This window comes from Oncorhynchus nerka, unplaced genomic scaffold (genome assembly GCF_034236695.1).
Source record: "Oncorhynchus nerka isolate Pitt River unplaced genomic scaffold, Oner_Uvic_2.0 unplaced_scaffold_30___fragment_2___debris, whole genome shotgun sequence".
Classification (NCBI taxonomy): Eukaryota; Metazoa; Chordata; class Actinopteri; order Salmoniformes; family Salmonidae; genus Oncorhynchus; species Oncorhynchus nerka.
In genome coordinates, this window is record NW_027040333.1 from 212,764 (window position 1) to 231,335 (window position 18,572).

At 42.2% G+C, this 18,572-nt stretch overlaps 1 protein-coding gene across 1 annotated transcript; it reads right to left on the reverse strand.

Annotated features, from left to right (window-relative positions):
- Nucleotides 1–1,388: 1,388 nt before the first annotated feature.
- On the reverse strand, nt 1,389–17,061 carry LOC115128868 (neuropeptide Y receptor type 1-like). Its single transcript, XM_029658995.2, has 5 exons — nt 16,395–17,061; nt 16,000–16,241; nt 12,608–12,754; nt 11,920–12,136; nt 1,389–2,508 (listed from the first exon to the last, which is right to left on the reverse strand). Exons 1-5 carry the CDS (start codon nt 16,701–16,703, stop codon nt 2,293–2,295), a joined length of 1,131 nt encoding a protein of 376 aa, XP_029514855.1. The 5' UTR covers nt 16,704–17,061; the 3' UTR covers nt 1,389–2,292.
- Nucleotides 17,062–18,572: the final 1,511 nt, after the last annotated feature.

Below are 18,572 nucleotides of genomic sequence, written 5' to 3' on the forward strand. Positions count from 1 at the left end.
TTGAGCCAATCAGTTGTGTTGTGACAAGGTAGGGTTGGTATACAGAAGATAGCCCTATTTGGTAAAATACCAAGTCCATATTATGGCAAGAACAGCTCAAATAAGCAAAGAGAAATGACAGTCCATCATTACTTTAAGACATGAAGGTCAGTCAATCCGGAAAATGTCAAGAACTTTGTAAGTTTCTTCAAGTGCAGTCGCAAAAACAAAGTCAGTCAAGAACAAATTCTTATTTACAATGACGGCCTACCCAGGCCAAATCCTAACCCGGACGATGCTGGGCCAATTGTACACCGCCCTATCACGGCCGGTTGTGATATAGCCTGGACTCGAACCAGGGTCTGTAATGACGCCTCTAGCACTGAGATGCAGTGCCCTAGACCACTGTGCCACTCAGGAGCTTGGAGCTTGGTACCATCAAGCGCTATGATGAAACTGGCTCTCTTGAGGACCGCCACAGGAAAGGAAGATCCAGAGTTACCCCTGCTGCAGAGGATACGTTTGTTAGAGTTACCAGTCTCAGAAATCGGCAAATAACTGCACCTCAGATTGCAGTTGGAATAAATGCTTCAAAGAGTTCAAGTAACAGACACATCTCAACATCAACTGTTCAGAGGGGACTGTGTGAATCTGGCCTTTATGGTTAAATTGCTGCAAGGAAACCACTACTAAAGGACACCAATAAGAAGAAGAGACTTGCTTTGGCCAAGAAACACAAGCAATGGACATTAGACCGGTGGAAATCTGTCCAAAATGGAGTTTTTTGGTTCCAACCACCGTGTCTTTGTGAGACGCAGAGTAGGTGAACGGATGATCTCAGCATGTGTGGTTCTCACAGAGAAGCATGGAAGAGGTGTGATGGTGTTGGGGTCCTTTGCTGGTGACACTGTCAGTGATTTATTTCGAATTCAAGGCACACTTAACCAGCATGGCTACCACAGCATTCTGCAGCTATATGCCATCCCATCTGATTTGCGCTTAGTGGGACTATCATTTGTTTTCAACAGGACAATGACCCAAAACACACCTCCAGGCTGTGTAAAGGCTATTTGACCAAGAAGGAGAGTGATGGAGTGCTGCATCAGATGACCTGGCCTCCACAATCACCTGACCTCAACCCAATTGAGATGGTTTGGGATGAGTTGGAGTGAAGGAAAGAGTGAAGGAAAAGCAGCCAACAAGTGCTCAGCATATGTAGGAACTCCTTCAAGACGGTTGGATGAAGCTGGTTGAGAGAATGCCCTGAGTGTGCAAAGCTGTCATCAAGGCAAAGGGTGGTTATTTGAAGAATCTCAAATATAACATATATTTGGATTTGTTTAACACTTTTTTGGTTACTACATGATTCCATGTGTTATTTCATAGTTTTGAAGTCTTTACTATTATTCTACAATGTAGAAAATAGTAAAAATAAAGAAAAAGCCTTGAATGAGTAGGTGTTCTAAAACCTTTGAATGGAAATGTATGTACATTCTGATCGTTGACCATGGCTCTGATATTTCTACATTTCTCTCTTTATTCATTTTAAGGGATTTGTGTCTTTTGTTTTGCATTGTTAGGTATTACTGCACTGATGGAGTACCAAATATAAGCATTTCGCTGCAACTGTGATAACATCTGCAAAATATGAGTATGTGGTCAATCAAATTTGATTTGATTTTGATTAGATCTCAAGGCATCCCTGAGTTCAGAATTGACTGTCTGACTGACAGTCTGTCCATCTTTCTGCCTGGCTTGACAACAGCTTAACACCCCAGGATGATGTCAATATCTGGTGAAGGCAGTTTTTCTGGGGACAAGCTGAATGAGCTCAGAAATACATCACCATTGAAACAGAGCCCACGAGTCCCTGGTTCTGTCAGTCTCTCTGCCGCAGTCTCTCCAGATGTTTGCTACCTAGCGTAGCTGCATGTGTGCAATCTGTACATGAGCTGCTCTGTCGATTAGCTGTATGGATCTGTTTGTTTGCTTTTAGCGAAGTGCATTCTGTATACTCTGTAGGGCCTGCGATGCTTTGTAGGAATTCAGAAATCGACCGATCTCTATGGAGACTGGGGCCAACCAGCTCTGTCTTTGACAGTCAGTCCAGCTGCTTAGTTCCACTTTCTCTCTCTCTATTAGCGTTAGCGGCTCTCTATTAGTTCTGTCCATTGGGGCGTTCTGTCTGTTAGCTGCTTGCTTGATATGAACTTTACCCTTGTTGTTTACATCGTGTCTGACAGCTGAACACACTACACAATGTCCATTAGCTCTTAGCCATTAGCATTAGCCACTAGCTCTGTCGGCTAGCTGTTAGCTGCATATGTTAACACTGGGCTCAGCCCGTGGGGGTGGAGCGATGCTCATTGACCCTGCCCGGTTCAGCATCGACATCTTGGTGATCCCCTCGCTGCCAACGGTGGAGAGTGGGAAATTCTCGTAGCTCTCTGGTGCCCCCAATCCACAGTGGCAGCGCTGCAGCTGGGCCTTCAACTCCCTCTGGAAGTTACTGTTCAGGAAACCGTACACCTGTGTGTGTAGACAAAGTTTAAATGCAGAGCACCAGCACCTTAATATGTTTGTAATGACATTTACATTTCCAACATTTTATTCAATACAGTTGAGTTGAGTTCAGTTAAGTTAAATTAGATTTGATTTAATTTCATTCAATTCCACTCCACCCCTCTACCCCACTCAACCCTTTCAGGAATTTCTTGAGGAATTCTCCCAGTGCCTCTCTGTAAATCTTGCACCACTATACCCATTTTGCCAATTGGACTTGGACCCCTCTGCTACTTGGAACCCTACTACTTCCACGACTGGTCTATCGACGTCACCTCACGAGGCAAAAACAAACGTCCATCTAAGGCCCTTATGCTAGCCCCGGCCTGCTAACTGTCTGAATCGCATTACTCAATGCCTAGGTTTACCTCCAATGTACTCTCTTCCTACCATACCTTTGTCTGTACATTATGTCTTGAATCTATTCTATCGTGCCCAGAAACCTGCTCCCTTTACTCTCTGTTCCGAACGTGCTAGACTGCCAGTTCTTATAGCCTTTAGCCGTACCCTTATCCTACTTCTCCTCTGTTCCTCTGGTGATGTAGAGGTTAACCCAGGCCCTGCAGTGCCTAGCTCCACTCCTACTCCCCAGGTGCTCTCATTTGTTGACTTCTGGAACCGTAAAAGCCTTTGTTTCATGCATGTTAACATTAGAAGCCTACTTCCTAAGTTTGCTTTATTCACTGCTTTAGCACATTCTGCCAACCCGGATGTCTTAGCCGTGTCTGAATCCCGGCTCAGGAAAACCACCAAAAACCCTGAAATTTCCATCCCTAACTATAACATTTTCGCCAAGATAGAACTGCCAAAGGGGGCGGTGTTGCAATCTACTGCAGCGATAGCCTGCAGCGTTCCATCTTACTATCCAGGTCTGTACCAAAACAATTTGAGCTTCTACTTCTAAAAATGAACCTTTCCAGAAACAAGTCTCTCACCGTTGCCGCTTGCTATAGACCACCCTCTGCCCCCAGCTGTGCCCTGGACACCATATGTGAATTGATTGCCCCCCATCTATCTCCTGAGCCCATGCTGCTAGGTAACCTAAACTGGGACATGCTTAACACCCCGGCCATCCTACAATCTAAGCTTGATGCCCTCAATCTTACACAAATTATCTATGAACCTACCAGGTACAACCCCAAATCCATAAACACGGGCACCCTCATAGATATCATCCTAACTAACTCGCCCTCCAAATACACCTCTGCTGTTTTCAACCAAGATCTCAGCGATCACTGCCTCATTGCCTGCATCCGTAATGGATCTGCGGTCAAACGACCACCCCTCATCACTGTCAAACTCTTCCTAAAACCCTTCAGCTAACAGGACTTTCTAATCGACCTGGCCGGGGTATCCTGGAATGACATTGACCTCATCCCGTCAGTAGAGGATGACTGGTTATTCTTTAACCTGTTACTCCTACCCTCTACTTTTTCGAACATTCTGTTAAAAATCGCGCAACATTTCAGCGCCCTGCAACTCATGCCAGGAATATAGTATATGCATATGATTAGTATGTGTGGATAGAAAACACTCAGACGTTTATAAAACTGGTTAAATCACGGCTGTGACTATAACAGAACGTGCGTTTCATCGAAGTGCAGGAAAATCTGATCACTGAAAATGGAAAAATATATCCATGCGCAACTTCAACCAATTGATAAAGGTGAACCACATTTAATGGGGCCGAGGTTGCAATACCTACAGCTTCCACACGATGTCAACAGTCTTGTCATTTGCCTACTATTTGTTTCTTGGTCAAACAGACGCAAGGCAACGCCTTTCTTCTGGTCTCCGACCGGATATTTTGGTTAAGATTTACCCGGACATTATTTCCAGACGTACAGCTATAGAATATACATCGCCTTGTGATCAATTTGATCGCTTATTAACGTTTACTAATACCTAATGTTGCATTACAAAAGTATTTCGAAGTGTTTTGTGAAAGTTTATCGTCGACTTTTTTAATTTTAAAAAATTACGTTACGTTATAAAACGCTATTTTTTTCCTTGATCACACAGTCTTCATAGATCGATATCTAGGCTATATATGGACCGATTTAATCGAAGAAAAAAGACCCAATAGTGATGTTTATAGGAGTGCCAACAAAGAAGATGGTCAAAGGTAATGAATGTTTTATATTTTATTTGTGCGTTTTGTGTAGCGCCGACTATGCTAATTATTTTGTTTACGTCCCCTGCGGGTCTTTTGGGGTGTTACATGCTATCAGATAATAGCTTCTCATGCTTTCGCCGAAAAGCATTTTAAAAATCTGACTTGTTGCCTGGATTCACAACGAGTGTAGCTTTAATTCACTACCCTGCATGTGTATTTTAATGAACGTTTGAGTTTTAACTAGTACTATTAGCATTTAGCGTAGCGCATTTGCATTTCCAGATGTCTAGATGGGACGCCTGCGTGTCAGGTAGGAGCAAGAGGTTAAAAGTGCCTTCCTCACCATCTTAAATAAGCATACTCCGTTCAAAAAATTTAGAACCAGGAATAGACATAGCCCTTGGTTCACTCCAGACCTATCTGCCCTTGACCAGCACAAAAACATCCTGCGGCGTTCTGCATTAGCATCGAATAGCCCCAGTGAAATAAAACCTTTCAGGGAAGTTAGGAACCAATGTACACAGGCAGATAAGGCTAGCTTTTTCAAACAGAAATTTGCATCCTGTAGTACAAACTCAAAAATGTTCTGGAACACTGTAAAGTCCATGGAGAATAAGAGCACCTCCTCCCAGCTGCCCACTGCACTGAGGCTAGGAAACACTGTCACCACCGATAAATCCACAATAATTGATAATTTCAAGAAGCATTTTTCTACGGCGGGCCATGCTTTCCACCAAACCACTCCACTTCTCCTTCACCCAAATCCAGATAACTGATGTTCTGAAAAAGCTGCAAAATCTGGACCTCTACAAATCAGCCGGGCTAGACAATCTGGACCCTCTCTTTCTAAAATGATCTGCCAAAATTGATGTAACCCCTATACTAGCCTATTCAACCTCTCTTTCATATCGTCTGAGATTCCCATAGATTGGAAACTTGCCACGGTCATCCCCCTCTTCAAAGGGTTCAATTATTGGGCCGACTCTTCTCTGTATACATCAATGATGTCGCTCTCGCTCCTGGTGATTCTTTGATCCACCTCATATGCAGACAACACCATTCTGTATACCTCTGGCCCTTCGTTGGACACTGTGTTAACTAACCTCCAGATGAGCTTCAATGCCATACAACACTCCTTCCATGGCCTCCAACTGCTCTTAAATGCAAGTAAAACTAAATGCATGCTCTTCAACCGATCGCTGCCCGCACCTGACGGCCTGTCCAACATCACTACTGACCATCCTACCGATCCTCAACTTCGGCGATGTCATTTACAAAATAGCTTCCAACACTCTACTCAACAAATTGGATGCAGTCTATCACAGTGCCATCCGTTTTGCCACCAAAGCCCCATATACTACACACCACTGCAACCTGTATGCTCTCTCGTTGGCTGGCCCTCGCTTCATACTCATCGCCAAACCCACTGGCTCCAGGTTATCTACAAGTCTCTGCTAGATAAAGCCCTGCCTTATCTCAGCTCACTGTTCACCATAGCAGCACCCATCCGTAGCACGCGCTCCAGTAGGTATATCTCACTGGTCATCCCCAAAGCCAATTCTTCCTTTGGCCGCTTCTCCTTCCAGTTCTCTGCTGCCAATGACTGGAACGAACTGCAAAAATCTCTGAAGCTGGAGACTCCTACCTCCCTCACTAGCTTAAAGTACCAGCTGTCAGAGCAGCTCACAGATCACTGCACCTGTGCATAGTTCATCTGTAAATAGCCCATCCAATCTACCTCATCCCCATACTGTATTTATTTATCTTGCTCCTTTGCACCCCAGTATCTCTACTTGCACATTCATCCTCTGCACATCCTACCACTCCAGTGTTTAATTGCTATATTGTAATTACTTTGCCACCATGGCTTATGTATTGCCTTACCTCTCTTATCCTACCTCATTTGCACATGCTGTATATAGATTTTTCCACTCTATTATTGATTGTACGTTTGTTTATTCCATGTGTAACTCTGTGTTGTTGTTTGTGTCGAACTGCTATGCTTTATCTTGGCCAGGTCACAGTTGCAAATGAGAACTTGTTCTCAACTAGCCTACCTGGTTAAATAAAGGTAAAATAAAAAATGAAGACAGTGACAATGAGAAAAGTAGCGGAGATCAAGGAGATGAGAAAAGAGCTTTTAGAAGTAAAAAGGACCTGAAGATCAGAGGACACCATACAGGCTCTGAAGGAGCAGCTAGCCAGGGTCACAAACCCCAGCCCACCTCCCACTGTGCTCCACACACTCATCCCATACCAGCTCTCCAGGAGATCCCTCTCCACCCAACACCAACCCTCCTCCCTCAGATCCCTCTCCAACAAATAACAACCTCCCTACCACCTCTGCTAGCTCAACCCACACTCCCACCAACGCTCCAAGAACAACCTGGGATTGGAGTCATTCTCTGTGACTACAACAGAAACATCTATGGGAAGAGAACACCCTAGAGTGCCCTCAAAATCATTTCAGAGGACAGTTTAATAGGAGCGAAGACAATAAAAATCCACACTGGAACGAACGACCTAAAGAACATGAGAGGACGTGTGGCCCCAGCTATGGAAGAAATAGCCAATATGGCCACAGAGAAATACTCATCTGCAATAATTATAATTGAATCTCTTCTCCCGTGCTGCAATGTGCCATTCAATATTATTTTTAGAAAACAAACTCAGAGCTCTCAAGAAAACGTGCACTAAGATCTAACATATTTTTGGTACACCACAAAGACATCCACCCTCACCTCATGCAAGACCATGTCCACCTAAACTGGTGATGTGCAAACGTCTTAGCAAAGGTGCTAAAGTACATGGCCAAAATGCGAAGAAAGACCTATGGGAAGCCAGCAAATCCGGCCTATGGGAAGCCAGCAAATAAGAACATCACACCCAGAGAGCCCTCCACCAAGAGAAGTCAGCCCTCCGCCCAGAGAGACCCTCACATAACCCAGAGACTCCCACACTCCACCCAGAGACTCCACCCAGAGACTCCCACACTCCACCCAGAGACTTCCACACTCCACCCAGAAACTTCCACACTCCACCCAGAAACTTCCACACTCCACCCAGAAACTTCCACACTCCACCCAGAAACTTCCACACTCCACCCTGAGTCCAGCACTCCGCCCAGAGAGACCATCACCTCACCCAGAGAGCCCTGCACTCCATTGAGTGTGACCAATGAACAAGTTGAAGAAGTTGAACTTTTAGCAGTAACATTGGATAGTCAGTTATCATGGTCAAGTCATATTGACAAAGTTGTTGTGAAGCTGATGAGAGGCATGTCTGCGTTGTTCTGCGTTTTTGACACCAAGATCAACTGTACTATTGTTCAAGACTTTGATCTTGTCCCATCTTGATTACTGTCTGGTAATATAGTCCGGTGTAGCAAAGACAGACCTAGCAAAGCTGCAGCTGTCTCAAAACAAAGCAGCACGCCTTTCCCTTAATAACTGCACACAGAGAACTAACATCAACAAAATGCCCAACAGACTTTCACGGTTGAGTTGAGGAGACTGCTTCTCTTCTAGTCTTTTTAAGACACATTTTTGTGTTGAAAATGCCGAACCACTTGTATAATCTATTTGCATTCACTTCAAACAGACAGAGTACCAGTCAACATTTTGGACACACGTACTCATTCAAGGGTTTTTCTTAATTGTTACTATTTTCTACATTGTAGAATAATAGTGAAGACATCAAAGCTATGAAATAACACATGGAATCATGTAGTAACTAAAGTGATAAACAAATCAAAATATATTTTATATTTGAGATTCCTCAAATAACCACCCTTTGCCTTGATGACAGCTTTGCACACTCTTGGCATTCTCTCAACCAGCTTCATGAGAAATGCTTTTCCAACAGTCTTGAAGGAGTTCACACATATGCTGAGCACTTGTTGGCTGCTTATCCTTCACTCTGCGGTCCAACTCATCCCAAACCATCTCAATTGGGTTGTGGTCAGGTGATTGTGGAGGCCAGGCCATCTGATGCAGCACTCCATCACTCTCCTTCTTGGTTAAATAGCCCTTACACAGCCTGGAGCTGTGTTTTGGGTCATTGTCCTGTTGAAAAACAAATGATAGTTCAACTAAGCACAACCCAGATGAGATGACCTATAGCTTCAGAATGCTGTGGTAGCCATACTGGTTAAGTGTGTCTTGAATTCAAAATAAATCACTGACAGTGTCACCAGCAAAGCCCCCCTCAAACTTGGAATCATGTGACCAAAGGAAAGATTTCCACTGGTCTAATGTCCATTGCTCATGTTTCTTGGCCGAAGCAAATTTCTTCTTCTTATTGGTGTCCTTTGGTAGTGGTTCGACCATGAAGGCCTGATTCACGCAGTCTCCTCTGAACAGTTGATTTTGAGATGTGTCCGTTACATGAACTCTGAAGCATTTATTTGGGCTGCAATCTGAGGTGCAAGTTGGAACCGGTCTTTTTCTGTATCAAACGCGCCAAATAAATGGACATTTTGGTTATATATCGATGGAATTAATCGAAACAAAAGGACCATTTGATGTTTATGGGACATATTGGAGTGCCAACAAAAGAAGCTCGTCAAAGGTAAGGCATGAATTACATTTTTATTTCCGTTTTGTGTCGTGCCTGTAGGGTTGAAATATGCTTCTCTCTCTTTGTTTACTATGGTGCTATCCTCAGATAATAGCATCGTTTGCTTTCGCCGAAAAGCCTTTTTGAAATCTGACATGTTGGCTGGATTCACAACAAGTGTAGCTTTAATTTGCTATCTTGCATGTGTGATTTCATGAAAGTTTGATTTTTATAGTAATTTATTTGAATTTGGTGCTCTGCATTTTCACTGGCTTTTGGCCAGGTGGGACGCTAGCATATCCCAGAGAGGTTAAGAAACTTTCAAAGTTCATGAAATGTTCCGCATTGACTGACCTTCATGTCTTAAAGTAATGATGGACTGTTGTTTCTTTTTGCTTTTTTGAGCTCTTCTTGCCATAATATGGACTTGTTCTTTTACCAAATAGGGTTATCTTCTGTATACCTTCCCTACCTTGTCACAACACAACTGATAGGCTGAAACACATTAAGAAAGAAAGAAATTCCACAAACTTTTAACAAGGCACACCTGTTAACTTCACTAGGGTAGGGGGCAGCATTGGGAATTTTGGATGAAAAGCGTGCCCAAATTAAACTGCCTGCTACTCAGCCATAAAAGCCAGATTATGCATATAATTAGTAGATTTGGATAGAAAACATTCTGAAGTTTCTAAAACTGTTTGAACTGATGTCTGTGAGTATAACAGAACTCATATGGCAGGCAAAAACCTGCAAAAAAATCCAACCAAGAAGTGGGAAATCAGAGGTTGGTAGTTTTTCAACTCATTGCCTAATCGAATACACAGTGTCCTTGGGGTCAAATTGCACTTCCTAAGGCTTCCAATAGATGTCAACAGTCTTTAGAACCTTGTTTGAGGCTTCTACTGTGAAGTGGGGGCGAATGAGAGGGGATTGAGTCAGAGGTCTGCCAGAGAGACATGAGCTGACCACGTGTGATAGTTAGCTTGCGTTCCATTGCAATTCTACAGACAAAGGAATTCTCCGGTTGGAACATTATTGAAGATTTATGTTAACATCCTAAAGATTGATTCGATACATCGTTTGACATGTTTCTACGGACTGTAATGGAACTTGTTGACTTTGTCTGCACCTAGTGATCGCGCCTCATGAATTTTGATTACTGGGCTAAACGCACGAACAAAAAGGAGATATTTGGACATAAATGATGGACATTATCGTACAAAACAAACATTTATTGTGGAACTGGGATTCCTGGGAGTGCATTCTAATAAAGATCATCAAAGGTAAGTGAATATTTATAATTCTATTTCTGACTTCTGTTGACTACACAACATGGCGGATATCTGTTTGGGTTGTTTTGGTCTCTGAGCGCCGTACTCAGATTATTGCATGGTGTGCTTTTTCCGTAAAGTAAAAAAAAAATCTGACACAGCGGTTGCATTAATGAGAAGTGGATCTAAAATTCCATGCATAGCAGTTGTATCTTTTAGCAATGTTTATTTTGAGTATTTCTGTAAATTGATGTGGCTCTCTGCAAAATCACTGGATGTTTTGGAACTACTGAACATAAAGCGCCAATGTAAACTCAGATTTTTGGATATAAATATGAACTTTACCAAACAAAACATACATGTATTGTGTAACATGAAGTCCTATGAGTGCCATATCTCTTTCTGCTTTTTGTGACTCCTCTCTTTGGCTGGAAAAATGGCTGTGTTTTTCTGTGACTTGGCTCTGACCTAACAATCGTTTGGTGTGCTTTCGTCATAAAGCCTTTTTGAAATCGGACACTGTGGCTGGATTTACAACAAGAGTATCTTTAAAATGTTGTAAAATACTTGTATGTTTGAGTAATATTAATTATGGGATTTCTGTTGTTTTGAATTTGGCGCCCTGCAGTTTCACTGGCTGTTGACGCTAGCGTACCACTTACCCCAGTGAGGTTAATTGAAACGCATTCCAGGTGACTACTCAACGAAGCTGGTTGAGAGAATGCCAAGAGTGTGCAACGCTGTCATCAAGGCAAACGGTGGCTACTTTGAAGAATATCAAATAAAAAATATTTTGATTTGTTTAACAATTTTTTTGGTTACTACATGATTCCATATGTGTTATTTCAAAGTGTTGATGTCTTCACTACTATTCCACAATGTAGAAAATAGTAAAAATAAAGAAAAACCCTTGAATGAGTAGGTGTGTCCAAACTTTTGACTGGTACTGTACATAACCCACCAGACACACTACTATGGGTTTCTCCACTGTACCCAAACCCAATACATCGCTCAGTTATGTATATAGCCATGTCATCGTGGAATGCTCTGCCACCAGACGTTACTCAGGCAAAAAGCACATTTAGCTTTAAAAAAACGGATAAAAAAACCAACATATTGTTTCAGAGCCTCTCCTCTTTCTAAATATCTCATTTAACTGTATACAATAATATGAATATGTATATATGAATAGTGTGTAAATAATATTTTTGTTCTCTTAGTGTCTATCCAATTTATAACTCTTATTTATTTTTATTTTGTTTGTTTATTTGTTATTATTATTATATTTAATGTCCTTGTCTATAACTGTTCTGCGCTTTGTCATATATTTGTACGTCATATATTTGTACGTTTTATGTGGACCCTAGATAGAGTAGCTGCTGCATGTGCAGGAGCTAATGTGGATACTAATAACCTAAACTAAACTCCACTCACCACAGGGTTGACACATGTGGAGGCCATGGCGGTGAGGTGGCAGGCGGAGAACACAGCATCATGCTGGCAGGCGGGCAGCGCCTGGTGGTCCCAGTCGAATATCGTGTTGAACACGTTGAGCGGCAGCCAGCAGAGGGCGAAGGCGGCAACAATGGCCGCCAACATAGCATTGATCCTCTGGGCTCCTCGGGCCTTCCGGCTCCGCTCCACCACGTCCCTGGAGGGGAAAACACAGAAAAGGATGGGATTTACAGTATTCCACACTTTTCCAGTTACTTTTGTTTCTGTTTTCTTAGTCTGTTTATTTGTTCTATGTGTATCTGTTGTTGTAATTTTATTTGATTAATGGGTGGCCACCGGAATGGACTAAATGGATGGGATTTAACCATACTTTACCAGGTACTTACTAATTTCATTAACATTTCTATTTATTCATTAACTGTTCATTGTCTATCCTCTTTGATGATCCTTAGACTATTACTCCATTCATTAATTTATTTTATTCACCTATTCATCATTGGCCACTCATTGACTACCATTCCTTGACTCCTGTCCTGATGTATTACCTGCGTCTGAGTAGGCATACTATTATTGACTATTCACTAACTCATTAATCTGACAATTCTTTGACTGTCGTGTGTGTGTCTGTCTGTGCTTGCGAGCATGCATGAGTGTGTGTGTGTGTCACCTGCGTCGACGTAAGCGTAGGAATATGCGGAGGTAGCAGAGCAGCACTAGTAGCAGAGGGAGGCAGTACTGGAACAGCAGCAGGGAGGTGGTGTAGGCCAGACGGTGTCTTTCAGTCGGCCATTTCTCCAAACAGATCACATGGTCTCTGAGGAGAGAGAGGGAAGGAGAGCAAGAGAGAGAGAGGGAAAGAATGAGAGTGAAAGAGAGCAAGAGAGAGGGAGAGAGAGAGTGAGACCGAACGTAATTTATGGATCAGTGGATCACCTCGACAACTTCCAGTGAAATTGCAGAGCTCCAAATTCAAATTAAATTACTATAAATATTTTACTTTCATGAAATCACAAGTGCAATACATGAAAATAAAGCTTAACTTCTTGCGTCGAGCCATCCCGGATCCGGTATCGTGACTACAGCCTCAAGCTCATTACCATAACGCAACGTTAACTATTCATGAAAATCGCAAATGAAATTAATCTATTTGCTCTCAAGCTTAGCCTTTTGTTAACAACACTGTCATCTCAGATTTTCAAAATATGCTTCTCAACCATTGCAAAACAAGCATTTGTGTAACAGTATTGATAGCTAACGTAGCATTTAGCATAGCATTTAGCGTTAGCATTCAGCAGGCAACATTTTCCACAAAAACCAGAAAAAGCATTCAAATAAAATCATTTACCTTTGAAGATCTTCGGATGTTTTCAATGAGGAGACTCTCAGATAGCAAATGTTCAGTTTTTCCTGAAAGATGATTTGTTTAGGACAAATCGCTCCGTTTTCTGCGTCACGTTTAGCTACGAAAAAAAACCTGTATCCAGGATTGTGTAAATCTATCCGCAAGCTCATTAGCATAACACAACGTTAACTATTCATGAAAATCGCAAATGAAATGAAATGAATCTATTTGCTCTCAAGCATAGCCTTTTGTTAACAACACTGTCATCTCAGATTTTCAAAATATGCTTTTGAACCATAGCTAAACAAGCATTTGTGTAAGAGTATTGATAGCCTAGCATTGCATTAAGCCTAGCATTCAGCATGCAACATTTTCCACAAAAAACAGAAAAGAATTCAAATAAAATAATTTACCTTTGAAGAACTTCAGATGTTTTCAATGAGGAGACTCTGTTAGATAGCAAATGTTCCGTTTTTACAAAAAATATTATTTGTATCGACTAATCGCTCCGTTTTGTTCATCACATTTGGGGAGAAAAAAATAAATATATATTAAGTCATTAAAACGCAAACTTTTTCCAAATTAACTCCATAATATCGACAGAAACATGGCAAACCGATGTTTAGAATCAATCCTCAAGGTGTTTTTCACATATCTATCGACGATAAAATCCATCGTGGCAGTTTACTTTCTCTTCTGAAGAAATGGAACGCGCAAGGACCTACAGATTACGCACACAGGACACCGGGCGGGACACCAGGTAAATGTAGTCTCTTATGGTCAATCTTCCAATGATATGCCTACAAACACATCACAATGCTGCAGACACCTCGGGGAATAGACAGAAACCGCAGGCTCATTCCTGGCGCATTCACAGCCATATAAGGAGACATTGGAACACAGCGCCTTCAGAATCTGGGGCATTTCCTGTATGAAACTTCATCTTGGTTTCGCCTGTTGCATTAGTTCTGGGGCACGCACAGATAATATCTTTGCAGTTTTGGAGACGTCAGAGTTTTGTCTTTCCAAGGCTGTCAATTCCATGCATAGTCGAGCATCTTTTCGTCACAAAATATCGCGCTTAAAACGGGCACGTCTTTTTATCCAATAATGACATAGCGCACCCATAGATTGAAGAGGTTAACTTGTTGTTAATCCAGCCGCCGTGTCAGATTTCAAAAACGCTTTACGGCGAAAGCAAACCATGCGATTATCTGAGGACAGCGCTCAGCACACAAAACATTACAAACAGTTAGCAGCCAAGCAGATTAGTCACGAAAGTCAGAAATAGCAATAAAATTAATCACTTACCTTTGATGATCTTCGTATGGTTGCACTCACAAGACTCCCAGTTACACAATAAATGTTCCTTTTGTTCGAAGTCCCTCTTTATATACAATAACCTCCATTTTGTTGGCGCATTTTGTTCAGTAATCCAATGGCTCAAATGCGGTCACAAGAGGCAGACAACTTCCAAATAGTATCCGTAAAGTTCGTAGAAACATGTAGAACGATGTTTATAATCAACCCTCAGGTTGTTTTAGCCTAAGTAATCTATAATATTTCAACCGGACAATAGCGTCGTCAATATAAAAGAAAAACAACGAAAGGCGCGCTCTCGGGATTGCGCACCAAACAGGTTGGGGACTTTCCACTGGCCTCTCATTGAAACTGCTAATTCTCCCTCATTTTTCAGAATAAAGGCCTTGAACCAATGTCTAAAGACTGTTCATGGTTAGTGGAAGCCATATGGAACACAATCTGGGTCCCAACCATTTATATGGAGGATAGGCTTTCAATGGAAAAACACCCATTTCAAATGAAATCCTGGATGGATTTTCCTCGCCTGCCAGTTCTGTTATACTCACAGACATAATTTTAACAGTTTTGGAAACTTGTGTTTTCTATCCACATATATCCAATTATTTGCATATCCTTGAGTAGCAGGCAGTTTACTTTGGGCACGCTTTTCATCCAAAATTCCAAATGCTGCCCCACATCCTAAAAAAGTAAAGGAAAGCTTTGACTATGTACAGACTCAGTGAGAATAGCCTTGCTATTGAGAAATGCCGTCGTAGGCAGACCTGGCTCTCAAGAAAAGACAGGCTATGTGCACACTGCCCACAAAATTAGGTGGAAACTGAGCTGCACTTCCAAATTCCTGCCAAATGTATGTAGAGATACATATTTCCCTCGGACTACACAGATCCGCAAAGAATTTGAAATTAAACCCAATTTTGATAAACTCCCATATCTACTGGGTGAAATATCACAGTGTGCCATCACAGCAGCAACATTTGCAACCTGTTGCCACAAAAAAACTATTGAATAACAAACACCATTGTAAATACAACCCATATTTATGTTTATTTATTTTCCCTTTTGTACTTGAACTATTTGCACATAAAATTACATTTGAAATGTCTTTATTCTTCTGGGACTTTTGTGAGTGTAATGTTTACTGTACCATTTTTTATTGTTTATTTCACTTTTTTCTATTTCACTTGGTTTGGCAATGTAAACATATGTTTCCCATGCCAATAAAGCCCTTACATTGAATTTAATTGAGAGAGAGAGAAGGAGAGAGAGAGGAAGGGAGAGAATGATAGACAGAGCGTTCGTAAATTCATCAGTTCTGCGCTCTGGCACACTCAGACGAGAGTGCTCTGAAATCAGAGTATCAGAGTGAATTTATGAACACACCCACACTGACTCACCTGAAGGGGTTGGCAGGCAGGGTGAGGTTCTGGAAGGGGTTGTCGGTCAGAATGTTGTAGGACAGGAACGGGAGTGATATGAAGCAGGCGACCAACCAGGTGAGACCTACGGCCAGGTAGGAGTGGCCTGCTGCTGGGGACCAGCCAGTAGGGTGCAGGATCAACTGATGGCGCTCCAACGCAATCAACACCAGGGAGAAAATAGACACCGTCACTGACACACACTGTACAAACGGAGTGACCTGATGGGGAAGAGAGGAGATAAATAAGGGACGGGAGAGGGAGGAGAAAAGGGCACATTATGGACACAAACAAACACGGCAAGGTTATCAAACAAAGATACAGGAACTCTGAACAAGGATTTTTTGAAGAAGAAGAAAAGTCTGTGTTCTCACCTTGCAGAGTGCCTCCCCCAGTACCCAGCGGTCCATCAGAGTGTAGATGACGGTGACAGGTAAACACACCACACACATCAAGATGTCGGAGCAGGACAGGTTGGCGATTAGAATGTTGGTGACATTATGCAGTTCCTTCTGCCGCCCGATGATGAAAACCAGGCCCACATTGCCAAGCAACCCTACTGCGATCACCGTGCTGTAGGCCACGATGAGGAAGGTGGCTCCACTCACCGAGGGTGGACACTGGGCTGACTCTGACCAATCAGAGTTCTCCCAGACGCCAGAGGAGCTGCTGTTATTGGTCATGGTGGAATAAGCGTTTTGGGGGCTGTTAGAGGGAGCTTCCTGGTAGAGCCTGGGAGTTGATGGGGGGCTAGAGGGAGCTAAAGGGGGTGTAGAGGGGACAGGGTGACTGGGTAATCAGGCAGTTATAGTCCTTCTATACCCTCCTCAGTTGGCTGATTGGTCGTCAAGATGTTAGAGTCGCTGTGATCATCTCTCCGAGTCTGCTAATCACTCTTAGTGGTTGAGCCCTCAGTCTGATGGAGACAATATGATTGGTTTGGCTCAGGAGGAGCAAAGTCTATCTGTAAAACAGGGAAGAGAATAGAAAATAATCTCAGTCTAAGAGAATCTGTAAGAAAAGATTGTGAATAGAGGGAGTGGAGGAAAAGTGAATACAACTTAGAAGATATACATACAGAAGATGAGAAAAGCAGGAACATAGTTTAGATGACAGAGAAGGTATGAGAAGTGAGAAGATTAGAAAAATGAAGAGGGGAGAAGTTGAGAACAGAAAAAGAGAGAAGAGAGGGAGAACTAATAAGTAGAGTGAATATATTTATCAAGGCGAGACTCAAATGCAGACACATGAGGCAGCTAGTTGGAGTCTTACAATGTTTAATAATCCAAAGGAGAAGGCAAGAGAATGGTCTTGGACAGGCAAAACCAGATCAGAGTCCAGGAGGTACAGAGTGGCAGAAAAGGCTCATGGTCAAGGCAGGCAGAATGATCAGGCATGTGGGTACAAAGTCCAGAAACAGGCAAGGGTCAAAACCGGGAGGACTAGAAAAAGGAGAATGCAAAAATCAGGAGAACGGGAAACCACTGGCTGACTTGGAAACATAGAAGACGAACTGGCACAGAGAGACAGGAAACACAGGGCTAAATACACTGGGGAAAATAAGCGACACCTGGAGGGAGACAATCACAGGGACAGGTGAAACAGATCAGGGCGTGACAATATTAAACAGAGAAGATATTAAAGAGAAGATATTAAAGAGAGAAGAGGGGGAGAACTAATAAGTAGAGAGAAGATATTAAAGAGAGAAAAGGGGGAGAACTAATAAGTAGAGAGAAGATATTAAAGAGAGAAGAGGGGAAGAACTAATAAGTAGAGAGAAAAGATGATAAGAAGAGGGTGGAAAGGCTTTCATTGTCCACTAAATATTCAGAAAATCTCTAGTCAGTGTTGAAGAGCTCAAGGAAAGATATTAGAAGAGAGGTGGATGTAATTATATCTGTCGCTCTTCCTTCAGGAACGCAGCTCTGTGACAATTACTACAGCTTCTCTCTCTCTCTCTCTCTCTCTCATTCAATTCAATTCAAGGGGCTCTATTGGCATGGGAAACATGTGTTAACATTGCCAAAGCACGTGAGGTAGATAATATACAAAAGTTAAATAAACAATACAAATGAACAGTAAACATTTAACATACAGAAGTTTCAAATGAATAAAGACATTACAAATGTCTTTCTCTTACTCTTCGTCTCTCATTCTATCGCTGTCTCTCTCTTCCTCACACCAGTATAACCATCTCATCATTTCTTCCTCAGAACTTTGCTTCATGTCTTTTAAATGTTTTTTTCCCAGCAGGTTGCACACACACACAAACAAACAAAAAAACACACACACACACACATAAAAACAAAAAACACAAACTAAAACAAAACCTGTTACAGTAACAGAAAAAAATGTGAGTAGATTTCTGTCTCATTTGCATGAGGGGGAGTGCAGCTCAGATGAGGTGTGTAGTCAAGCAATCAGCAATACACTGCCAATTAGGACGGGAAACAAACACACACATGAGAGAAGGAGTGGTGAGGGAGACTAGAGAGAGACTGGGAACAAACACATACATTGAAACATAGACACAGACTCACACACACTGCCCT

Bases quoted from the DNA above. Each gene is read 5' to 3' on its own strand.
- LOC115128868 (XM_029658995.2), bottom strand. From the start codon at position 16,703: ATGACCAATAACAGCAGCTCCTCTGGCGTCTGGGAGAACTCTGATTGG. The intron at 16,242-16,394 runs GTGAGAACACAG...CTTCCCCATCAG, and splicing joins TGGGGGAGGCACTCTGCAAG to GTCACTCCGTTTGTACAGTG. The intron at 2,509-11,919 runs GTGAGTGGAGTT...CTACACACACAG, and splicing joins CCACATGTGTCAACCCTGTG to GTGTACGGTTTCCTGAACAG.